Source organism: Triticum dicoccoides, chromosome 2A (assembly GCF_002162155.2).
Source record: "Triticum dicoccoides isolate Atlit2015 ecotype Zavitan chromosome 2A, WEW_v2.0, whole genome shotgun sequence".
NCBI classification, from domain to species: domain Eukaryota; kingdom Viridiplantae; phylum Streptophyta; class Magnoliopsida; order Poales; family Poaceae; genus Triticum; species Triticum dicoccoides.
In genome coordinates this window covers 589,555,581-589,581,711 of record NC_041382.1, presented here as the reverse complement: position 1 = coordinate 589,581,711, position 26,131 = coordinate 589,555,581, and the positions used below count along the sequence as shown (strand labels likewise).

The 26,131-nt window shown below is 43.7% G+C and overlaps 2 protein-coding genes across 3 annotated transcripts; both read right to left on the bottom strand.

Annotated features, from left to right (window-relative positions):
• Window positions 1-13,539: 13,539 nt before the first annotated feature.
• On the bottom strand, window positions 13,540-20,441 carry LOC119355557 (protoporphyrinogen oxidase, mitochondrial-like). The gene is made up of 17 exons (XM_037622376.1): window positions 20,165-20,441; window positions 19,939-20,074; window positions 19,608-19,673; window positions 19,448-19,498; window positions 19,301-19,357; window positions 18,942-19,027; window positions 18,658-18,694; window positions 18,485-18,550; window positions 18,292-18,332; window positions 17,294-17,426; window positions 16,214-16,402; window positions 15,956-16,030; window positions 14,831-14,957; window positions 14,522-14,630; window positions 14,377-14,451; window positions 14,123-14,229; window positions 13,540-13,909 (listed from the first exon to the last, which is right to left on the bottom strand). The coding sequence occupies exons 1-17, from the start codon at window positions 20,320-20,322 to the stop codon at window positions 13,803-13,805; spliced, it is 1,620 nt and encodes a 539-aa protein (XP_037478273.1). The 5' UTR covers window positions 20,323-20,441; the 3' UTR covers window positions 13,540-13,802.
• An 88-nt stretch (window positions 20,442-20,529) lies between these two features.
• Window positions 20,530-25,555, bottom strand: LOC119355556 (U-box domain-containing protein 7-like). 2 transcript variants are annotated; one of them, XM_037622374.1, is made up of 6 exons: window positions 25,449-25,555; window positions 24,343-24,417; window positions 23,576-23,761; window positions 23,219-23,326; window positions 21,748-22,976; window positions 20,530-21,595 (listed from the first exon to the last, which is right to left on the bottom strand). In XM_037622374.1, exons 2-6 carry the CDS (start codon window positions 24,391-24,393, stop codon window positions 20,695-20,697), a joined length of 2,475 nt encoding a protein of 824 aa, XP_037478271.1. In that variant the 5' UTR covers window positions 24,394-24,417; window positions 25,449-25,555; the 3' UTR covers window positions 20,530-20,694. The 2 variants fall into 2 exon arrangements, with proteins under 2 accessions (XP_037478271.1, XP_037478272.1); XM_037622375.1 differs by having other exon boundaries at window positions 25,417-25,521.
• Window positions 25,556-26,131: the final 576 nt, after the last annotated feature.

Below are 26,131 nucleotides of genomic sequence, written 5' to 3'. Positions count from 1 at the left end.
TGCCCCCGGGTCTATTTTCCATCATATATTGTCAGATCTATAAGCCAAAAAACCCAAAAATAGTTTGTTGCAATTTATTTAGATTTATTTTGGTTTGCTTTTTTATTTATCTTTTATACCTATCTATATTAGATCTCACTCTTGTTTGAGACCGTGAAGGGATTGACAACCCCTTTTTCACGTTGAGTGCAAGTGTTTGTTAGTTTGTGCAGGTGCATAGATTCGAGACTTGCTTGTGCCTCCTACTGGATTGATACCTTGGTTCTTAACTGAGGGTAATACTTATCTCTACTTTGCTGCATCATCCTTTCCTCTTCAAGGGAAAAATTGACGCAAGCTAAAAAAGTAGTAGGAAGAATTTCTGGCACCGTTGCCGGGGAGGTTCTACATCAAGCCTACCAAGTACCCATCATAAACCCTCATCTCTTACACTTATATTATTTGCCATTTTCCTCTTGTTTTCCTCTCCCCCACTTCTAAAACATTTTCAGAAAAACACAAAAATATTTGCCTTTTTGTTTGCCCTTTTTGTTTGCCTTTATGTCTTACTTGATTTGTTTGCTCATTTCCTTGGTATAATTGTGTATTTATTCAAAATCAGAAAGCGAAAAGTTTATGGATCCTCATCCATTTGCTAATTTTTTAAGAGATCCAACTATGCTAGTGAGTTGAGTGCACTAGATTATCTTTATGATGATTTGCTTGAAATTCATGAATTTGAAAATTATGATGAAGTGCTAAAAGAAGAAATTTATAAAGTGATTCATGATAGCTCCTTGAATAAAAAGTATGATTGCAATTATGTTATTATAAATTCTATAAATGTCAGTTGTGCTAATAATATGCAAAACCCTAAGCTTGGGCATGCTAATTTTGCTATGTCCATTGCTTATTGCAATGATCATGATTGGGGTCATGATGTTTCTTATGATCTTGAAAATTTATTTAAGCCTCATGAAGAATATGTTTGCATTAATATTGAAAGTGGGTTTGGAAGAGCATCAACTTTAAGTAAAAGTAATTCCACATATTTGGAGAGTGTTCAATCTCATGAGTTTTTTCATGAAAGTGGATTTGGAAAGGTCATGACTTTAGTTAATGATATTCCCACTCTTTTGGAAGAGTGTCAACTTTGCATGCATCTGGATCATGTAGAGAAAATTTAATGCGATAGCTATATTGTTCAACTTCATTATGATCCTACATGTAATTATTATGAGAGATGAAAATACGGTTGTAGAAATTTTCATGTTACTAAATTACCTCTCATTATATTGAGATTGTTATTGTTCCTTTCTTCTTCCTTGCATATGCTAGTTTTTGCTTGTCTTGATAAATCTTTTCCCTATAAAATGCCTATGCATAGGAAGTATGTTAGACTTAAACTTGTATTTCACATGTTACATGATGCTCTATTCGTGTTTCAATTGCTATCTTTCATGTGAGCATCATTAAAATTATCAACGCCTAGCTAAAAGGCTTTAAAGAAAAGCGTTTGTTGGGAGACAACCCATTTTCTTCGTTTTTATGTGTTTACACATTATTACTTCTGTAGTAATTGTGTTTTTGTGTTTTAATTAGTGTTTGAGCCAAGTAAGACCTTTGGGATGGTCTATGGTGACAATTGATTTGATTTTGCCGAAAAACAAAAACTTTTGCGCCCAGTAACAAAATTGATCTGAGTTGCTGGAACGTGATAAATTATTGCATTTTTTACACAAGATTGATAAATAAATTGCCCATATTGTCCTAATTTTTCAAAAAAAATGGAGTTACATAAGTATGCGAAGTTTCCAGATTACTACAGACTGTTCTGTTTTTGACAGATTCTGTTTTCTATGTGTTGTTTGCTTATTTTGATGAATCTATGGGTAGTATCGGGGGGTATTGTCGGTGTCAAAACCGGCGGATCTTGGGTATGAACCATGGAGAAGTAGGAATACAGTAGATATAACACCAATAAAAATTTAGAATGAGTTCAAAACAGTACCTAAAATGGTGATTTATTTTATTATACTAACGGATCTCATGAGTTTTCTGTTGAGTTTTGTATTGTGAAGTTTTCAAGTTTTGGGTAAAGATTTGATGGACTACTGAATAAGGAGTGGCAAGAGCCTAAGATTTGGGATTCCCAAGGCACCCCAAGGTAATATTTAAGGACAACCAAGCATCTAAGCTTGGGGATGCCCCGGATGGCCTCCCCTCTTTCGTCTTCGTTCCATCGGTAAATTTACTTGAGGCTATATTTTTATTCACCACATGATATGTGTTTTTCTTGGAGCGTCTTGTATGATATGAGTCTTTGCTTTTTAGTTTGCCACAATCATCCTTGTTGTACACGCCTTTTGAGAGGGACACACATTAATCATGAATTTATTAGAATACTCTATGTGCTTCACTTATATCTTTTGAGCTAGGCAGTTTGCTCTAGTGCTTCACTTATATCTTTTTAGAGCACGGTGGTGGCTTTATTTTATAGAAATTACTGAACTCTCATGCTTCACTTATATTATTTTGAGAGTCTTTAACAGCATGGTAATTTACTTAGCTTATGAATTTAGTCCTAATATGATGGGCATCCAATAGGGATATAATAAAAACTTTCATATAAAGAGCATTGAATACTATGAGAAGTTTGTTTCCTTGCATATTGTTTTGAGATATAAAGATGGTGATATTAGAGTCATGCTAGTGAGTAATTGTGGATTGGTATAAATACCTGTGTTAAAGTTTGTGATTCCCGTAGCATGCACGTATGGTGAACCGTCATGTGATGAAGTTGCATCATGATTTATTTCTTGATTGTCTTCCCTATGAGTGGCGGTCGGGGACAAGCGATTGTCTTTTCCTACCAATCTAACCCCCTAGGAGCATGCGTGTAGTACTTTGTTTCGATGACTAATAATTTTTTGCAATAAGTATGTGAGTTCTTTATGATTAATGTTGAGTCCATGGATTATACAAACTCTCACCCTTCCACCATTGCTAGCTTCTCTTAGTACCGCGCAACTTTTGCCGGTGCATTAATCCTACCATATACCCTTCCTCAAAACAACCATCATACCTACCTACTATGGCATTTCCATAGCCATTCCGAGATATATTGCCATGCAACTTCCACTGTTTCGTTTATTATGACACGCACCATCATTTTCATATTGCTTTTCATGGTCATGTAGTTGGCATAGTATTTGTCGCAAAGCCATCGTTCATATTTTTTATACATGTCACTCTTGAGTCATTGCACATCCTGTTACACCACCAGAGGCATTCATATAGAGTCATATGTTGTTCTAGTATCGAGTTGTAATTATTGAGTTGTAAAGTAAATAAAAGTGTGATGGTCATCATTATTAGAGCATTGTCCCATGTGAGCAAAGGATGATGGAGAATATGATTCCCCCACAAGTTGGGATGAGACTCCGAACGAGAAATAAAAAAGAGAAAAAAAGAAAAGAGAGAGAGAGGCCAAAGAGCCAAAATAAAAAAATGAGAGAAACAGAGAGATGGGACAATGTTACTATCCTTTTACCACACTTGTACTTCAAAGTAGCACCATGATCTTCATGATAGAGAGTCTCCTATGTTGTCAGTTTCATATACTAGTGGGAATTTTTCATTATAGAACTTGGCTTGTATATTCCAATGATGGACTTCCTCAAATTGCCCTAGGTCTTCGTGAGCAAGCGAGTTGGATGCACATTCCCACTTAGTTTCTTTTTGAGCTTTCATACACTTATACCTCTAGTGCATCAGTTGCATGGCAATCCCTACTCAATCACATTGATATCTATTGATGGGCATCTCCATAGCCCATTAATATGCCTAATTGATGTGAGACTATCTCCTTCTTTTTTGTATTCTCCACAACCACCATATTCTATTCCACCTATAGTGATATATCCATGGCTCACGCTCATGTATTGCGTGAAAGTTGAAAAAGTTTGAGAACACTAAAAGTATGAAACAATTGCTTGGATTGTCATCGGGGTTGTGCATGATGAAATACTTTGTGTGATGAAGATGGAGCATAGCTAGACTATATGATTTTGTAGGGATAACTTTCGTTGGCCATGTTATTTTGATAAGACATGATTGCTTTATTAGTATGCTTGAAGTATTATTGTTTTTATGTCAATATTAAACTTTTGTTTTGAATATTATGGATCTAAATATTCATGCCACAATAAAGAAGATTACATGGATAAATATGTTAGGTAGCATTAGACATCAAAAATTCTGTTTTTATCATTCACCTACTCGAAGACGAGCAGGAAATAAGCTTGGGAATGCTTGATACGTCTCCAACGTATCTATCATTTTTTATTGTTCCATGCTATTATATTATCTGTTTTGGATGTTTTATATGCATTAATATGCTATTTTATATTATTTTTGGGACTAACCTATTAACCTAGAGCCTAGTGCCAGTTTCTGTTTTTTCTTGCTTATGAGTTTTACAGAAAAGGGATATCAAACGGAATAAAAACTTTCGCGGTGATTTTTCTTGGATCAGAAGACATCCATGGAGCTTGGAGAGGGGGCTAGAAGCTTCCTGAGGAGGCCACAAGCCTCCTAGGCACTCCCGTGGGCGGGGGGCTGAGGGCTTGTGAGCCCCTCGGGAGTCCTCCAACCCTAATTCTTGTGCTATAAATTCCCAAACCACTAGAGGCATCCATCAAAATACTTTTCCGCCGCCGTAAGCCTCTGTTCCCGTGAGATCCTATCTTGGGGCTTTTTCCGGCACCCTGCCGGAGGGGGATTCGATCACGGAGGGCATCTACGTCAACCTTGCTGCCCTTCCGATGAAGCGTGAGTAGTTTAGCATGGAACTAAGGGTCCATAGCTAGTAGCTAGATGGCTTCTTCTCTCTCTATGATCTTCAATATCATGTTCTCCTCGATGTTCTTGGAGTTCTATCCGATGTAATATTCTTTTGCGGTGTGTTTGTCGAGATCCGATGAATTCTGGATTTATGGCCAGATTATCTATGAATATTATTTGAGTCTTTTCTGAACTTTTTTATGCATGATCAAATATCTTTGTAGTTCTCTTCGAATTATCAGTTTGGTTTGGCCAATTAGATTGGTTTTTCTTGTAATGGAAGAGGTGTTTAGTTTTGGGTTCAATCTTGCGGTGTCCTTACCCAGTGACATAGTAGGGGTAGCGAGGCACGCATTGTATTGTTGCCATCAAGGGTAAAAAAGATGGGTTTTTCATCATATTGCTTGAATTTATTCCTCTACATCATGTCATCTTACTTAAGGCGTTACTCCGTTCTTATGAACTTAATACTGTAGATGCATATTGGATAGCGGTTATGTGTGGAGTAATAGTAGTAGATGCAGGCAGGAGTCAGTCTACTTCACACGTACGTGATGCCTATATTCATGATCATTGCCTTGGATATCGTCATAACTTTGCGTTTTTCTATCAATTGATCGACAGTAATTTGTTTACCCACGGTATGTTTTTTCTTTCAAGAGAGAAGCCTCTAGTGAAACCTATGGCCCCCAGGTCTATTTTCCATCATATATTTTCAGATCTATAAATGAAAAAAAATATTTTGCTGCAATTTATTTAGATTTATTTTAGTTTGCCTTTTTATTTATCTTTTATACCTATCCCTATTAAATCTCACTCTTGTTCGAGACCATTAAGGGATTGACAACCCTTTTTTCCGTTGAGTGCAAGTGTTTGTTAGTTTTTCAGGTGCATAGTTGAAGACTTGCTTGTGCATCCTACTGGATTGATACCTTGGTTCTTAACTGAGAGAAATACTTATCTCTACTTTACTACATCACCCTTTCCTCTTCAAGGAAAAAATTAACGCAAACTCAAAAAGTAGCACCGAACTCGATAGCCGCCACTTGTTCCGCTGCTGCCTGAGTGGCGACAACGTGCTTGATCCAGAGTTGCAGCCACGAACTCCCGGAGCCCACTCGACCGGTACCCAAAACTGCAGACATTTCCAAGGTCACAAGCTAGTTTTCATTTGCTTTTTTATACGAGCAATTGGGGAGGGGGGGTCCCTAGCTCACCCTATAACGGAGCCGATACAATGGGTTGACCTTGGACTTGGGCAACAACTAGCTTGGACACGTATCCGATTAGGGCCGATTCAGAGCTTTGGCTGGACTTTTGATCCGGGTGTCGACTCAGTCGGGTGGCTTCCTGGACTTGAGTGTAGCTAGGGTAGTGTTGTAGTCGATTTGCCCGACAGTTTGGGCATATGGTGTGCTTCATTGACCTATATGAGAGGGTTGTGCATATGGGTATATTGGTGCACACCTACGGGGATAAATCTTTTTGAACAGTTGTGTCCATGGTTATGGAGAATATGGATCTTGTTGATTTGATCATTGAAACAACTTTAACTTTAATAATCAAAATTTGCCAACCATATAAGTTCCTTGTGGGTTTTCCCTGGTGGAAGATGCAAGGGGAGGACAAGCAAATGCTCCTGCTGTGAACAGTAAAATAGAAAAAATCCAAAAAAAATTGTGGTAAACTTTAAGAAATGTTGAAGTGCATGCAAATTTTCATCACAAAATCACATTAGTGGAAGTCGTGGCAAAAAAGCCAAAATCAAAGCTCCAAAATGTGTTTGAAAGTAACATTCTCAAAGCATCGATTTTGTTTTTGTTTTACCATGCATTGCACCGATGTGATTTCGCGATGAATTTTTGCATACACTCCAAAAATTCCTTAAAGTTTCCCATAAAAGAATCAGTTTTTTTATTTGCGGTTCATCCCGGAACTTTTGAGTTTAACATTATTTCTAGCATTCGTTGTACTATCATGATTGAAGATGAATAGATTGAAAGTTTTCCCGCAAAAAAAAAACCTGTCCCCTTTCCTACCTTTTCTTCTAAAATGCAATAGCATGTGGTGTATTAGCATGTGCCAGCCTAGAGTCTAAAAAGAGGGTAGTATAATGCAGCGTACACTGGTGCATATACAGTACTTAGTGGAAAACTGTGGAATCTACAGGCCAAATTCAGGAGAGGCTGCTTGGACATGTCCTTGTTACGGAGGCACGCTTGCTTTCGTGAGACAGGTCGGACTAGGTCTCATCTCTACCACTGTTAGCTAGTGCTCTACTACAGCAGTGATCGGCGTGAGGTCGAGTTCCTTCCGATTGAACCAGTGGCACATTTGCCGCAGCCCACAGCATTGGCGCAGGCCTCCTATGCTGTCCTGTAATATATTTAGCTTTCCACGTATACAGTTGTACCTCGTACAAAGTACCGTCCTTCATTGTAAATGCGACGAGCGGCAATACGACGAGTGGTACGTAAGATGCATGCATGCATGTTCCTGTTCTCTTGTACCGCGCTCTACAAAAAGTTTACGTACTGTGAGATGGGAAATAACCAGCAGGAGCATATTGTGGCAGTAAACGTCCGTGGATTGAACTAGTAATACGTGAAGTATTTGTAAAACTCTTACGTAAGAATTGCATCGCTCCATGCAAAAAGGTCGATTACGTACGTACGTAGCCGTGCTAGCGGCCGTAGGGTGTAGGACTGTAGGTGTACCGTGCACGTACGTAGGAATTGAAGTGGTCACAGGAGGTAATTTGATGTGCTCTGCAGTCGTCAGGACGAACGTACTACGTAGGTGGTCGATCGATTGGCGATTGCCTGTGAACCGGGTGATCGGTAAAGTCCGGCACGGATTTACCCGATAGATGTGGCTGTGCGTATACTAGTATGTGGCATGCATTGCACCATGCAGGACCTAGCTTTCTTCTACGTATCTTTTTCGAAGCAAGGGGTCGAGCAGGCGCAAATATTGGTGTGGCCGTCGGTCTGGTGGAACAAAAAGGTGTTTTTGGCCACGCATGTTTCTCCATATAGGTAAACGACCACGGCGCGGCTTCGAGATTGCTATCGCAGTTGTGTGCATTAGGCTGGCCACTTTGGTCACAGCTACTAGAAGAACCAAACACGCAGGGCCTCGAGCAAGCATGCGCCGGTTCTGAAATCCGAAATGGGTCGTCGAGCTACTTGTAAAACATCGCTAGCGAGCCATGCACGAGCAAGTGAACGCGCAGGCTTCGGATAAATATGGGCCGTTGGATTGTGCACGCGGGGCAAAGGAGGGTCGTCGATTCTTGGGCCCTACTACGTAGTACCACGTCGTTACCAGCTCGATCGATCGGTACGAGTAGTCGCGCCAAGTAGCTGGCAGTAGGCCGGCTGCGCCGCGCGTGCCGAGCAAGGATGGAGACCGGTCGGTCGCGCTCGCACAGGCAGAGTCCCGGCTCGGCTCGGCTCGGCTCGGCTCGGTAGCTCAGCCGAGCCGCGCGCACCTGCGGTGGCGAGACGGGCACGGGATGGCGGGTCGCCCTGGCGTGGCCGCGTGGACGCTCTCCGGTTGGCTTGGTTGCCCCCGATAAAGCCGCTGCCGGCGCTGCCGCCGGCGCAGGGGAAGCGTCTCTCCATCGCTCTTTCTCCGCACTGCCCGCTGCTGCTGCTCTGATAAACAATTTTCTTGAGGCAAAAGCTGGCACTTTGCTCACAGACACTCCCGCCGCACCAAAGTGTGTTTTCCAGAGCACGTCGCCATTAGTTTTTTTACTGCTAGATAGATAGATAGATAGATAGATAGATAGATAGATAGATAGATAGATAGATTGGCATCATCCTGCATCTGTGGCGCGTAGACGCCCGCCCGTCCGTATGATCCTGCCAGCGTCGCTGAGCTGTGGCCTAGTACTACTGGTTTGCAGCGGCAGCGGGTGCGTTATGTTTGCATTGATCGCGATCCGCAGTGCGCACGCTAGCTCCTGGCATGGCCTCGTGGTCCACGGGGTCCGGGGCGAACGGTCAACCGATGCCCGAAAACAGAAATGGATCGCCTGCACTGGAATGGATTTTTTTTTTAAAGGGGATACCCCGGCCTCTGCACCAGATCGATGCATACGATCCGATGCATACGGCCTGCACTGGAATGGGTAAGCAAAAGATACGGTGATGTCGAGCGCACGGTACACCACAACCACTACGCTGGCCTTCTTCTGCTGCTTGCTCAGATATTTTCGCCGTCGACGTGCTCGGTTCACTTGGGTCCTTGCCACCGTTCTTTACCATAGCAGCACGGTGGCATTTGGAGCGTACATTGTTTTTGGGGGGCTGCTTGATCGATCACGTGAAGTGCATCCGTTGTACTCTTGCAATGCATGCATACAACTCCTACTCGATGTGTAGAGAAGAACGCAGAGCCCACGACCCGCTAGACGCCTAACCAAGCTAGTAGACGGTAGTATATCATGCATGCTGAGGTCTGCAGCGCGTACGTACGATCGCCCCGTCCTTTCGACGGAAAACTGCCACCAACTTGCGTTTCCTCCCGTGGCATGCACTTGTCAACTTGTCACGTATGTACGCATACACTTGCTCTCCGCATCATGTACGTACACCAGGACGACGCCAAGATTCTGAGGCGGCCAAAGAAACCTTGGACACGTCGCCCACATGCCTGCAAAGCCAAAATTAACCTATAGTACTACTATCATGATGGGGTCCCCCTCCAGTCTCCCGCCTTGTGTTGCATTATGCATGCATGCATCATGCGCGCGTATATAGTACTACTAATTAGGCTAGCTAGCGTTAATCAAGTGTGAGCCACTTGCGAAGTACGTAGTGCTTATACTACCACTACGTGAGTACCTGAGCTAGGTAGGTAGATACTCACAATCTCAGGAACGTGCGTGCTAATTGTATTACTCGCTGCAGATATTCCCGTCCACAGGCGCAGATCCGAACCAAGGTGTACGCACCAAAGCAAGAAAAACAAAAGAAGAAAGTTATGTATAAAAGAAAAGAAAAGAAATGGCTGTCTACTGTCTGTCTAGGCGCACACCTGACAATACATCCGTCCATCTTTTTGTTTTGCATGGTAATGCGTGTCTCATTCATATCATGAAAAACAAAGTACAAGCCACATAAAAACCGACATGACAAAACTGAAAGATCATCAACACCCGTAACCTGTTTCCGGCACCACCATAGCAGCCACGAAGAACATGCTGTGTGCGTGAATGATGTAACTGACCGATGTGAGATCGGAGGAGGGCCATAGCCAGGGGAATATAAATAAAGCTGATCGCTCGCCACTACGGTTGGCTGCTAACCTACGTACGTACGTACGCACGCGGAATTAATCGAGTGCCAGAAAGTATAGAGAGGAAACAAGATAATCTGATGCAACAAAAGGACCGGGATCTCTGCGCGCGGTGGCGTGCCGTGTGCGGTGCCGGTGCCTGCCGGCTGCCGGGTGGGTCGTCAGAAAACCGGCACGGGTCAACTCGTGCTGCCGGGACACGCAGGGCCCGGATCATTTTGCTAGATCCGCTTTGATCCTGGTGTCCGTGGAGGTAACCACCACGTGAGGTCAACTCAGGCTTAGTTTAGCTTTAACTCCGTGCTCCTTTCAACCGGCCTAGGCTAGGGGTGGCTACCCTGTTGTACTTTATACGTAGGCTCATGTGGCGCGCGCGCGCAGGCCCAAATGTTCCGCTAGCTAGCTCCATCTCGACTTCTCCAGTGGAACCGGACCGTGATGTGTGCATGTGAGCCTCCGGGCACGTATAGCTGCGCCATGCATGTGGTACGTATTAATTGGATGTGGTTGCATTGCATGCAGTTAGGTTAATCTGCCTTGATGCTGATGCGTATTGTTGCATGGCGTGCATGACACACCCGCCCAGCCCACGTACGTGTCGGCGGGTGGGGCGGATGCGGTGTCCATCATTACGCGTAATGGTAAGAATGGAAATTACTCTAGAACCGATGCTCGGATTACAAACGACATTAGCTCTGTGCTAAATGGAGATCGAAACAGTGGAGCAGGGGTGGCACTCCTTGCTTAACCGTGTGCCCTCCCGCTGTGTTTGGTTGAGGCTGAGATCCACCATTTATGCTGACAAGATTCGGTGCTACTCCTACTACATGCTTGCTTGTTTTACCCCCCCGTACGTTTCTTGTGGCGCTAATATAAGATGCAGAGACATGGTAATGTCGACAAAAACCACATGCAAAGAAATGGTCGTACGTACGCACGTACTTTGTCGCTTGCCACGCTCAAGTAGTTACTTTCCACGGTGTGCTTTTGGTCATGGGCCTCATGGCCACGTTGCACTGTGGCGTACGTCTCTGACAGTTCTGTTCCGCTGTTCGGACGTGTTGCAGCGGACGATTTCTCAAGAGCGCGTCTTCTCCTCGACCCTGCGCAAATCTCAGCGCGAAACATCGGACAGTTCAGGACATCAACGTAGACAAACCAAAAAAAATCTCAGGCGACTTAATTTTAGCAAAATCTTATACCATATCTGTCAAAGTTTCAGATTTTCTCTCTCTTTTTTTTACTATAGACCTATGTCTAAGACGCCACGATTACGTGAACCGGGCGAAACCTTTACCGTGTGCCGCTAGCTGAAGACGACTGTTTCTACCGGCGACCTGTTCCTCTTCACGTCCACCGCATGGATGATGGCGTGTTTTCAGATTATTGTATCATGACTTGGCCAGGAGCGACGCGCAGCACACATGCAGCCAACTGAAGCATATCCACAGTTCGGCGCACAGGACAAGAACCAGACGAGAAAATAGTAAAAATCCTCAACTACGACAACGCTTCGGTCCAACAACTACCATGCCATGCATGTATCAACAAAAGGGCTCGCATGCGGGTACAAAACAAGAACTGTTAGTCCTCGAGCTGTCGAGCACAAATGTGTTAGGGACAGTTCAAAGGCATTACCCTCTTGTCACGAGCAAGCCGGCTAAGTGCTACCGTAATGTGATATAGCATCGGCGCTCGGTAGGCTTTCAGCTAGGGTTATGTGTATATTTTGGGGCTGGGTTAGTAGATTACCCAGTGGCCATGTGGCCAAGGAAGATATATATCTCCGCAATCCACGCATCCCAAAACCAATCATGGCCAGTGTACATTTGCCATTACAAGTGCACACATATATAGCTAACACTGCACCTGTCGTCACCCACTTGCCATGTTCGAGACGGCGCGCTAGCAAGCCCAGCTCCTGTCGAGATCCTTTTGGTTAATGGCCCTAGCGTTTGGCTTGATCGGCTCTCGGGAGTCTCGGTCCATGCCATTGCGTTGAACAAATCAAAGGCTGGCGTTAAATAAAAGCTAGGCTTGGTAGGCAAGATTGCTTTTAGTCCTTGTATGACGCTCCCTGTTTTGTCTCAGAACATGTGATAGGCCCAAGGAAACCATTTGGCGCCCGGCCGAAATCCAGGCCATGGACGGCATTAGGTGAGATCTGGGTGTAAGAAAAATGTATAGCTGCCTGAATCCATCCATCGGCGTCTTTGCGTCAGCATGAGCAGGAAAGCCGTGTCGCTGCCGGTGCAAAATGTGCATGCATGCCAAGCTAAAATGCACCACTTATAGAATCGGGGAAATGCACCACTTCTATTTTCTATTTCAGACAAGGAACATGAAACACTCGGAGGCAAGCTTCATGGATAAGGCGGTCAAGCTATCTATCCAGTCCTCCAGACATGGAATTTTTTAAGGGCAAAACCAAACCTTTTGCTTTGTTATCTATCCATCTCCTTTATGGTCAGTGGCCGCCATGCTCATACAATACGGGAGGCTGTGCCCAAGAAGAAAAGTGCAGTGAAGGACATAAAGGCTCCAAGGAGTGCCCTACTCATGCTTTCTTGTGCCCTAAAGTTCCAAAGGAAGCAACTGCCTTTTTTCTCTCTCACTTGCACCAAGCACAATCAAATATCAGTTCTGGGAACCAAAACATTGGCCCCAATGTACCCTTCCATTCCAACTCATCTCTTACCTTCTACTGTAATGCCTCCTTGATTCTAGGGAGCTGCACTACTACACAACCTCGGCTTTCATTGCATGTCTACAGAGGTGAACGTACCTTTTCAAACGAGGACAATGATGTGTATGTAGGAGTATGATCCAAACCTAAGCTTGAAGCATCATATGTAATCCTGCGGATCATGGTAATTATGGAGCACTACCCTAGACGTCAAAAGATGGCCAACCAGCCAAAGATGAAAGAGAGGAACATAATTATGCACATTGCAAGTGGAGCACGCATCCCGTACAAGGATATCTTTTGCCTGGATTCTCACAGGACTTCCAGTTTCGCTTCAACCTACAGACCTTCGGTCAGTTGGCATGCTGAACTGTGCCTCTTACAGCATAAAGGTAGTACTACTAAGTAGCAGTAGTGGTAAAGATGAATCACCAGGAAGACTTCGCTTGCCCATCCCAAGATAGTTGAACAAGACAACACCCAAGTGTGTCAGTCAGAACTGGCTGTTGATGTCCCAGAGGTGGTGTACGTTCTACTACTACTTAACAGCAAAACGCAAAATGGCAGGCAAATAATTCCACGGCTTGATGGCCCCTGCAACGCACAGATCATTGTTGTTCAGAGCCACACTGTAACTCAACAGAAGTGTGGGCACAAAGAAACCCCTCGAGCACCATGCAGCTTGGGAGGCTAATCCAACTGGTCAAATTATACATGGCATAACATCTCAAGAAATTCCAGTTTTATTGCCAAAGCAAGTCTATATGTCAATGATTACTGTTCAAAATAACCACGAACACTTCATGCGATCAGAATTATTTTGCACTCCTTGTCCTTGCCCATCTTTACACAGCTCGAATACTGGATGCCTGCTTAATGCTTAGGCTTATAAAGAGATTGCCAACCACTGCTATCATTTTAAATCTAACATAGTGTGAGAAATATAGTCTGCCAATGCTAGAAGATAGGTCAGACACCGTCGATATTAACTAACTTGCTTGATGCCTGACTCAAGGTATGAGATCACAAGGTCCGCTGTGTTACTTCCTGAAGCTATGACATTTCCAACAGCCAACCCATCCTTGTTATTTCCTACAAGACATCAAAGTTAAAGTTATAAGTTAACATCTAAGAGTCACTTGGCGGGATTACTATTTCTGGTTTGCTTGCTCTACAAATTTCCAACGAGACTGTTTTTAGATGTTATACACGCATTCTTTTGTTAGAGCTTCATTTCCAGCAGACCAAGGAGCACCATAAATTTTCATGAGAAGTAACAAAAGTAAGGTGGCTTTATTGACTTGCCTGCATAGAAGAACCCTGGAAGATCACTTTCCATCTTTCCTATAGCTTCCAGTGCCGAATCATAATCATGGCCATACAAAGGAAAAGCATTTCTCCAATGTATATGTCTGAGTAACATAAGAAATACTAATAAATTACATGAGCATGAGACAGTGAAACAAATTGTGCACATTCTGAAATTCCCTAGAAGATGGAAAACCACAACACAAGCACAGGAAGGGAAAGCATATAGGCCGATATGCGTGAATACTTACTTCACAAAAGTTGGCTGCCCCTTTACCCCCAGTAGCTTTGTAAGGTCAGATGTCACAAATCGTTTCAAGATAGCCCTGCAGAAGTAAAAAATTGGAATAATGTGCATAAGAAAAGAAGCATAATACAAGATCAAAAGGTTTTTACGTTGGAGCTCCAGCGAGATCTCTATTGTGGCTTCCCCCAATGAATGTTGTAAACAAGTACTGGTCATTAGGAGCTCGATCTGGGAACATCATAGAGGAGAAGAGAGTTCCTATACAAGAAACAGTCACGCACGTATAAATGAGGCTATGTTCTGGGAAAAAAGATGTAGTATGAAGCAATATAAAATCAGAATAAACTAATCACGAGTACACGAAAACTGGTAAAACAAGATTGTTTTGTGTGCCGAACTGAGTGCAATGGTACTTCTGTAAATTGAAAACAGTTCAAGTATAAAGCTGAGGAACCTACCAAGCGTTTTCAAACCATGTTTTTGTTGTTCCTTAAAGGGTATCAAGACCCCAAATCCTTCCAGGGGTCTTTTGACGTCTTCCTTCTTAAATGCTGTTACCATGAGGGACAATGGCAGATAATCCACCTACAAATTAAATATGGCTTAAGATGAGATTCTGCTACACATGTAAAGTTATAAGAAGCCCGTGTATTTTATGACACGACATCAGTCACACATCTTTACAAAAAAGAAAGAAAGAACAAAATCAGTCCACATCTCATAGGTCATAAATGCAATGTTGTGATACAATAACTCGCAGGCTCTAACAACACTAAGTACGGTGTTGTGATATGATCTCCAAGTGCATATGTATCAAGAAAAATATAAAATAATAGCTACAGTGGTACTGGTACAACAGAGTATCTTAACAGTGGAAATGTGATTCCATTATGGCATTGTCTTGAAATCATATACATTCACGTAGCAAGGAATCCTTTGATGATGGAGAAGCAATATAACCATCTTCACTTCAATTATGTATTCATGTCAGTAAAACAGAGTACAGTATGTCTAGCTTATATTCTTAATTACCAATATATTTCCAAAATATGTGTCACTCATTTTGTCCAGAAACAGGAGTTACTTAAAGTGCTAGCAAAAGCACTGAATACTGAAATAGACCATATCACTGATCTACTACTGTTCTCATATAGTTACTTTTTCATGCATTAATAAATACAGTTAGTCTGTCCGCCTTCTGAAATAGACCATATCACTGAACTACTACTATTTTCATAGATCCGTTCGTGACAAGGTACGGGAATGAATCATGTACATGCAAATGTAGAAGCAACAACAAACAGCAACAAGAAAGCCTTTCAGTCCCAAACAAGTTGGGTAGACTAGAGTTGAAACCCATAAGATATCGAAACCAAGTCATGGTTCTGGCACGTGGATAGCTAACTTCCACGCACCCGTCCATGGGAAAAAAACAAACCAGCAATATGGCTCTTGTAGTGATAGACCTGAGAAAAATGGAACTGCTGAAGGGATTGAGACAAATTTCCCCTAGCACCAATTTCTTTACAAGAGCAACCATTTCAATTATTGCATTTGATCTAAAATGGTGATCCTAACCTGACCTTAGGAAGAAAGTCTAGCACAAAGGGAGCTCCACCTTTTGTGAACTTCATCCTCTGGACATTGGACAGTGGAGCCTGCAGAGGGGAAAATGCAAGAGGTACATAATTTGGTTTTATGACCTACGTTTAATAGTAATAATAGCCAGTCATGCGTGAGTGCAGAAATATTAAGTATATTTTATAGATTGGTAGAAAGCAAATTTACCAGATTGTGTATCAAATGAACTTTGAAAAATAATGCAGATGAGTGATTCTTACTGTCATTATAACAGCATCAAAGGACTGGTTCTTTGCAAGCTCCTTACTACTAGCATCTTTTGAATCCACAAAAATTGACCACCCATCTGATGCAGAGAGTTCATCGCAGTTACACGCCAATGACAACACTTGTGTTCCAAGCTTCACATTACTATCTCCAACTTCCTTGTGAAGTGCATCTACTAGTGTCTGAAAAGCATTCAACAACATATGACTTCTAAAAAACAGATGTGAATATTAAGTTTTATGCACCAACCAGTAGAATCAAAAGTCTGAACTGATGGATGGAAAAGGTTGGACAAACCACATATACTACAACACCTGCATGGCTCGATAAGGCCTAAACGTGGACAGAAGGAGGGCAAGCAATATTTCCATTTAAATTGCAAAATCTGAGACTTGAATCCAAGGCCTCTTGGCTTTGATACCATATTAAATTTCATGTACCAACGAGAAGAACCAAAAATCCAAACTGATGGAGAAGGTTGGGCAATACACATATACGTCAACACCCCCTCTAGTGTGTGGCTCGATAAAGTCTAAACTGGCCATGAATGTTGTGTGATTCCACCATGCAACTATTTTGCGATGTTAGTCCTCTTGTATCATAGCTACCTTTGACTTATTTCTCATCTTGCAATACTGTTTCTCGACAACTACGTAGCTAAACATATTCATACACTTGGTCATATATTTGGGCTTTTGTTTGACATAGCTTTAACTAATATCCGCAAGCTAATAAACTTGTGCCAAGTCAATACAGAAATCAGCAGTGATCATGACAGGGTGTAAATGGATCGCTAAGCTGTACAATGGATATAAACATGGCAATATTCCTGGCTTGTGAAACATAAAATAGTGATGCTGGTTCATCGAGTGAACATGCATCCTTGAATGGCACAAAAATAACCATTCCTGCAGTGGCCAAGTAAATGCAGCTCTTTCAAATGGGACAGATGGAGTTTTTCCTTTTTTAGGGAACACAGATGGAGTTAATAGGGTATAGGGCCCATACGCGGGTTTTATTTTTATGTTGTTTACACTAACAAAGGAAATGACATGACACCATTGAAGGAATACCTGCATACCACCATGAAATGAAAATGAGGCCCGCTTGCTCCTTCCTTTTCCTGACGAAGTGCCTCCTTTCTTTGCTGAATCACCTTTAGCTGTTAGTTTTGACAAGATGGCACCAACGATGAGAGAACCATACCTGAGAGCATTGAAGGAGTGTGAATCACCATAACTGGGAACAAATATTGTTGCTATCCAAATTTACGACAACAACATGCTTTAGTGCAAATGACAAGTTGAAACCGCAAACGTAGTGTGTCCCATTTGAAAAAAACTAGTACAAAATCTATTATCATGATAGCAAACATTTTTCTGAATAATGGTGTTGTAGCCCTTTATATTTATAATAATTTATGTCGGCAATTTGTATAGGCATGGATTGATGTTCAAAAAGATGCATATCATCGGGCTAATTAGAAAATATTTCACTCGAAATGAAAATTACAGTATGATTTCGGGAAGATGCATATTATTGGGCTAATTAGGAAATATTATCTTAAATGAAAATTACAATATGATTTTTTGTTCTAGAAGATGCATATTATCAGGATAATTAGGAAATATTTCTCTCAAACTAATCAGTTCTGTTGCATGGCCAATTAGTCCAACTCCAGCAGTAAAAATAGAAAATAAAGTAATATTTGGAGAAAAGCAGAATATCAAATAAAGAGGAAAACACAAGGAGATAGATAGTGCACATATAAGCAGTATTAAAGGGTGAACATTCCGTCAATGCCCAATTCAAGGAAGTCCAACAGGGAAAAAGAAAGGCAGTTCAGTAACAAGCTAACAGCAGGACCCAAGAAAGCAATGCAAGAAACAAGGATATCTGAAAATGACATTTTCACTTGTAGAATCTTTACATAGGTTAAACTGATATACATGCTGTAACATAAAAAAATGCATGGGAGATAGCAAAAGCAAAAACATGGACAAGACAACAAATGAAAATGTAGAAGTGAGAATAGATCACTGCGAGCAAATAAAAAAATGTACAAACTTACTTCTTTTCTAAATTCCATAACCCTGGAAATGCATGACGAATCTGCAAAAAATAGTTGTTACTCAAAGCCAGTACAGTTAATTAACAAGGTGATATGGTCTGGAATAATAATTACTATTAGATTATCAACATTAAGCAAGCATCACATGGAAAGGTCATATGGTGTTTGTGCACATAATGCAGTAGTAACTTACAGATAATGACTCAGGATCTCCTGCACTTGTTCCAGCTACAAATGGATCAATAAGATAGTCAACAACCTGTAATCAACATGGAAATTCATAGCCATGGCTGGTTACAATACGAGCTGCAGAGCTTTTAACTCTATATGATTGAATTACTGATGATCCGTAAGGAAAGAACTCACCTCTTTCCCAAAATGGCGTTCAAAAAAACTCCCAACGCTGTAAAGTTGTCAAAACAGGGACATTCAATTATCTCCTTTAAACAAATAATACATACTACAAACAGTCATGGTGCGCTATATATGCCTTTCCCCTACATAAAACTGCAAGCAGATGAGGCTTAAGGAACACTAGAGTACCAGACAGCCTCTCGGATCCTAAAAACTTCATACGGAAGGTCACCATTTATTATCTTGTTAGCATTTGGCATCTACACCAATGCAAAACACCAAGTGTGAAGGTTCACCTCTCGCGCAAATGCTCGTCAGACACTTTTTTGGAGTTCCTTGTGCTAGATTTTTCATAGAGAAATGGTTCCAGAAAGAACTTGAACTGCAAGGGTAAGAAAGAATTCAGAGCAGAATCAAATTTGAAAGGAAAAGACCTGGAGAATCTACAAATTGTCAATTAGTTACTGAAACCAGCTAATTCAGGTCATGGTAGTGGGCACTAAACTAACACTAGCAATCGATAAAATGTTTGTATTTGTTATGCATTCCAATCTATCAGTGGCACTGGCAATAAATAACTCATTTAGAAGGGGTTAGTGTGCCATGTAACATGTACTGTAGGCTGAAGTAGTTCGTACTAAATAGCAGGATATACCTTTGATTTCGTAGAAAGAACAGTGCTTTTCATTAGCGCGATGGGATCTGAAGGGATCTTATGGAACAAAAAGGAGAAGACTCAAGGGTGAGCTACAATAAGAAAAATGGAAAAGGAGATGCATGATTACATGGAAAACCTATTTACCAGTGCTGGCGCTCCATCCTTAACAGTATAACGCTTGTGCTGGGAGTTAGGCTGAAATAGACATTGAACTTGTAAGGTAATTCATTGATGGGAACAATTTACAGACGACAATGCAGAATGCAAACATAACTAATTATTCGAAGATAGCATTGGCACATACATACTGCAGTCTGTCCTCAAGACCAAGATCGTCGATTAGTCTACTAGCCTCCAATGCACTTTCTGTCTGCGGGTGACAGGATCAGGTTATGTCATCAGCTAATCTTCTAGGTTCCATTTCAGTTTTGAATTCTAATAAGGAGAGGAGTGCATGCCCCAACAGCACACACAAACACATGCTTCTTATATACTAGCAAGCAATTGCGACAAGGAGCAGTAAACCATAATGTACACAGGTCGCACCATTCGCTCCAACACTCGCCACAATCCGTGGCATACAGAGACAGCGCTACACAACGCCACAAGTTATTCACAAACAGAAATGAGCTCACCATAGTGTTGGCTCCTTCGTCCCAGAGGAATCCGCCGTCGGAGTTGGTCCGTATCTTCCCTCCCGCGCGGTCTTCCGCCTCGAACACGGTGACCCGCACGCCGCTCTTCCTCAGCCTGTACGCCGCCACGAGCCCACTGCACGGAGTCACCATTCCGTCAAACACCTGACGTGCGCGAGCGCAAAACCCCCACCCGAGAATTCGGCGCGAAATCGTGTGGACTCACCTGACGCCGGCGCCGACGACGGCGACCGATCTGGCGCGGGGGTCGTCGGAGGCGGCCATGGCGAGCACGGGGCGGAGGCGGCGCCCGCGCGCGGAGGCGAAGCGGGTGGGAGCGTGGGACGAGCAGGAGGAGGAGGGGGCGGTGGCGGAAGTGAGCATTTGATTCGGGGTTTGGATGGGGAGAGGAGCCGCTCGTCGTTTTTCTCCGTCGCTGTCGCCGATCGGAGCCGCGGAGTACTAGTAGGTACGGGGTGGGTAGACCAGTCAGTGGGTCGAAACCGGAGGCGGCGCCCTGGTTATGCCACGACGAGTGCTCTGCGTCATCGCCTTCGCGATCGCTATGCCATCGGCTGTTCCGGGAGCACGTACTAAAAATTATTTTACTCGGACGGGAGAAGAAGCTCTTCTCTTCTCCCAGTCGCAGTTGAACGTCCGTACGATTTCGCTAGTTGTATTTTACACATGGAGCTTCACGAGCGCACACATTTTTGGTGAATGTGACGGTACAGTACCACCACACATCCTACAGGGTTACAGTTTACACTTGTCGCCGCCGCCGCCGCCTGGCGTCGTCCACTTCTTGATGAGGCAGGTGATGGCCCTGGCCAGCCGCTTGGACTTGGACCTGCTCAGCCGCGCCGGCGGCTTCTTACCCTCGCCGCTCTGCTCGGACGCCGCCGTCTTCCCCGCAGCGGCATCCTCCTGCTGTTGCTGCTGCTGCTGCTCCTCCTCCTCCTGTTCCTGCTGCGCGGCGGCCTGGCTGGCCACCTCGAGCAGCTCCACCCGCGGCTGCTGCTGCTCCAGCTCGCGCTGCCGCTGCTCCCGGAACAGCCGGAGCAGCCTCTGCGCCTTGTCCTTGGCCTTGCCCGTGCCGTTCGCCGTCAACGACACCAGCGCCGGGATCACGCCCTCCTGCAGCACCGTCTGGCTGCACCCCTCGTCGCCGTTGCAGATCATCCACAGGCACGACACCGCCTTCTCCTGCTCCGCCGCCTCGCCGTTGTCCAGGATGAACACGATGTCGCCCACGATGGCCTGGTTCGCCGCGATCTCCTTCTTCCCGGGCCAGCTCAGCGCCAGGTTGATCAGCAAGGTCAGGGCCTGGTCCGTCCACGGCGACGACGGCGCCAGGACGGTGTGGATGCTGTGGACCACGCCCGACGAGAGGAGCGCCGGGATGTTGGGCGCGTGCAGGGACAGGTTGTACAGCGTCAGGAGCGCGTCCAGCCGGCACGTGTCGCTCCGGTACCCTTCTTCTTGCAGGCACCTGATCAGGACAGGGATGACTTCGCTCGAGCCGATGATGGCCTGCGCCTCCTCCAGGCAAGACAGGTTGAGGTACATCGCCACCGCAGCCTCGCAGGTCTCCGGTTTCTGCATCATCTGCTCCATCAGAGGGATAACTCCAGCTGAGAGCAGCTGCCGCTTGTTCCTACAGGGCAGACATAGAGCTGAAATGATCAGGCCAAAGAACTGAGCTAAGATCATCCGATCTACCTATGCTTGTTGCAAAGAGCCTTTTCTCTGACACTGTGATTTGAAGGAGAAAGAAACAGGAATGAATGATCTGTATGTGATATTTACCTGTTATTGCTGACAGCAAGATTGAAAAGAGCCATTGTTCCGACCTCCTGAGATTGCACGTCTTCTCTGCTGAGAGCCATCTTCAGGAAGCAGGTGAGTGGCTCGGTAATACCATTAGCACCCACATAGTCCCTGAGCTCATCATCACCCTTCAGCTGGAACCTGACCTGCTCGACCACCTCACGCTGCTCATCGATGCACTCACCACCCTTGCTTAGCACACGCAGCCAGCGTTCACATCTCTCGGGTGCAGCCTCTACAGGGTTATTCTGAAAAGAGCACTTCTCCACAGAGACCTCCTCTTCTTCTTCGCATGTCTCAGATGTCGCCTCCCTGGAATTATGGCTAGAGCACTTCTCCAAAGCAACATCGGTGTTCAACTTGTCGTCTTTTGCGTCTTTTGCGCCTGCGTCTTCGAACAAAATCGTGCTAACACCATTCGTCACCACGCATTTGCTACTCTTTAGAGATGTTATCCTCAAATATTTGAGCTTTGGAGATTCTGGAGGGGCGGAGGGAACTGGAACCCCATTTTGTTCACACCAGGATGTTATCAGACCCTTGATGCAGTAATTAGGTGTCACGGAAAGCTGGGGTAACTCTTTCCGAGTTTTGGGGCAGGTTGTATTCCCACTGTTAAACCATTTCTCGATGCAAGCCCGCTCGTAGGTCTGACCAGATGCGATAACAACAGGGTCATACATGAGCTGCAGAGAGATTGGACACCTTAGTTCCTCAGGTGGCAATGGCATGCTCCCTGATAGCCCTTTAATCTGCTTGAAATTGATGGAGCCAGACCTAGGCAGGAGCTTCTCGAGAGAAGGGAGATTTCCTTGGGGATCAATTGAGCTGGATATTGAAGTGAAGGAGCACGAAGGACTTGAGGACTGGGAGTTGACGGAATCCATTGTTTCGCTCCTGAAATGACTTGAATATTTCCTCATAAGATGCAGCAGATAGGATGCTATTGATTCTTTCTTCGTGTCTTCTTCTGCCTGGGCTCTTTCAAGAAGTCTTCTAATTGCTCTTCTCTCAGTAAGAGCCGCAGCAGATGATGTAATGCCAGCTCTCAAAATAGTTTGCCGAAAGAATTCAAGTTCATTGTCATCAAGGAATCCATTGGATTTCTTCTCATTCTGAATTATCTGTTTCACTTGATCACCAACTTGCTTTTCAGCCTGATCCAAAGCAAAAACTGAATTCTCCAGCTCATTTGCAATCTCTGGGATCTGAAATTTTCCAACAACAAATAATTATCGAAGGGTTTCGCCAAAAATATATCATCTGAAGAATAGGCATGCAAAAAAAAACATGAGAAAACAATTAGCGACTACATCAAGGTAGTGAAGAAGAATCGATGCTATGATATAAAAAACTACAACTCCCTGCTTATGGTGAATCCGTCCATGATGAAACATTATATTCTGTAGTAGAAATTCTAGAAATACGTTTGTACATGACCAGTGAAAACCTGAGAATTAATTGCTTCTGGAAGTGTTTCTTCCAACTGGTGAAGACTTTCTAAAAGAGCGCATCTTGCTTTCTCAAATTTTGTAAGAACACATTCTGCTGTTAGGGCCTGCAATACAATAACCACGTTAAATACAGAACATTGCATTGCTGTAAAAGGAAACAGAAATATGAGAAAAATTGTTCTCTAACATCAGGCATATCCACCAAGTTTGATGAGCGAGATTGTCCAACTAGCATTAACAATTTTATAATGTAGCAGTGCAGTAAAAGAACAGATCGTGTATACATAGTCTGATAAGCTTTTACTTCTCAAACATGGAGAGCAAGCATATTCATACAAATGAAAATTATTTACCAAGTAAAGCTTGCTACACTCTGAGCAATACTGAAGTAGATTCTTGGCTTTATCAACAGCTATGCGCAAGGAGCTCAACGCCAGAAGTCCAGAATTACTTCCAGGTTTTGTACTCTCAAGGGCAGGGATGGCAATTGAAACTTCATGAACTACAGTGTAAAGTTTCTTACATAGTTCACCATGTAGCTGCACAAATAATCAAATAGCAATCCAAATGAATCTACAATGTTAATATGCCATATTATTGCATAAGCAAAGTACTTCCAACGACAGAGTCAAAGACAGGAAATGTAAGAAAAAAACAGCAGCGTTTATCACAGTTTTCTAACTTACTGTTTGGTGACATCAGAGTGTTCTCACAGAAGAGTCTTATCATATATTCCCTCCGTTCACAAATATAAGATGTTTTAACATTTTTATGAATTGGATGTATATAGACATGTTGTAGTTTGCTTGTTTTCCCATTTCAGTCTGTATGTAATCCATATTGAAGTATCCAAAAGATCTTGTATTTGTGAACAGAGGGAGTACAATACAAACTGGTGGTGGTATTTACTGGATGCAATTTTATTTTCTAGCACAAGAGTGCTTATATACATAACTACATAATCATCACAAGGCACATAGGAAGTGGAGTCAATGATCAGAAGCTGTGTTCAATGCCTTCCTATATCTAAAGACAGTCCACAGAGAACAGCAAGGTTACAATCTCATTACCATTGCTGAATTAATAGCTTTTGGTGGAATTTGGGGATCAGCCAGATTACCTTCCAATTGCCAGCAACAACAAAGTCCGCGTCAACCTCAACCCTCTCCATGGCGTCCTTTTAGTCAAATTTCATCTGCAAAGAGAGCAATGTATTGAACATGATATTGCTCATAATCCCCAGCACAAATATGTGATAGGTAACTGGCAAAAGTTTCTTTAATGTTTACAAATTGATTGCATTGGTATATATACAAGAAACGGCTCAAATCTCTCACCATGAGTCAGTATAACTAACTTAAATGCAAAAAAAATATCAAGTTCTACTTGAACTGATGCCTATAGCTTACATAAATGGCATTGATCACATAACCTGAAAGAAAAACATGTCATCAATTAAGTATGCAGTATGTAACCTTAACAACATGAAAAATAGCACCAGAAAAAGAAGGTGGCAAAAGTTCTATGGCCTTCTGATTCACCCACAATTAGCACAAGATTAGAAAATAATAAATCAAACCAATTTAACAAGAGAAGAAGAAAAAGGATGTCTAATCTCTGCAGTTATGCAATCGAAATTGTAAGATGGGAACTCCAGCAACCTTGTTGGTACGGATTCCATCAAGGTGCTTTTGTGTCTAAAAACTGATTTTTGCCAGTTGGGCCAGCTAAAAATGGAGCAATGACAGCATATTTCATGGACCGAAGAGCTAAACTCGGATGCGAGTTGTTTGCGTTCAAATACGTAGAGAAAGCTAGATTCTGAATTGTAACATGCAAACTCCATATATTTCTACAAAATAGCATAAGTGCATCTACCACTGATTTCGACAGCCTAAAGACATTATGTGTAGTTTTTAGTAAATGAGCCAACACGTCTGGTTTTGGTATGGCAGGGCAGGCAGGATGCTCTCTATTGTCAGCATATATTCAGCCACATTGAATAAATAAGGTCGTAAAATATAGTTTAAGCTACACGAATTCCATCTCCATAGTATCACCACGAAGATTGGAGCTCTAATCCATGAGGAACCCAACGCATGCACAAGCTGCAAAGTTAGCAGCGTTCCTCCTCCTCCAACCCCCATCGTCATATAATTCGATAACTGTAGAAATCGAACGAAACCGTCCATACCTGACGGAGACAGGGTGAAGAAGGAGCCGAACCTTAAATTTCCCCATTGCAGGGCAACTTCATCAACTGCTCCGCCTTCAGGTTCTTCCAACCCCCAACCCACCCACCCTTGGTCCAGAGGCGCTTAACTTGGCGCGAGACGGAGAGATGGGAGGAGGGCGGGGAGAAGAGAAAAATGGCCGTGGCGTCGAACCGCGAATAGCACGGGTGCGCCCCCGCGGGGACGGTGGAGGCTGCCGTCCTCGCTGGGCCCCGGAAACCTCGTGCTCCGGAGGGTAAATTTAGGGCCTCCGCCCCCGTTCCCGCTCGCGGAGCTAACCGACGGCGTTCGGATTCGGTTGGCGAGAAAAGGCTGCGCCATTTGCGCATGGAAGCGGCGTGCGCGGCCGCGGGTTGCGGGGCTACAGCTGAGCGCGCGCGGTTGCGGCCACGGCGGCCGGGGTAGGGGTCAAGCGCGTATGGCTGGCAGACCTGGCGGTCAGCTTGGGGGCTCTGCGTTGGGGCAGCGCAAGGTGCGGGGGGCGAGGGTTGCTGCAACGAAATTGCTCTGCTCTTGCTGCAATGGCCGTTCGCGCGAGGCGCCGGGCCGCAGGCACCCTGGGGGTGCGATGCCATTCCATTACTCTCGTCTTTGTGACAGGCGCGGGGCCGAGCTTGGGGGCGATTTTTTATCTTTTATTTTGAGCTGAAAAAACCATTCCACTACTCTTGTTTC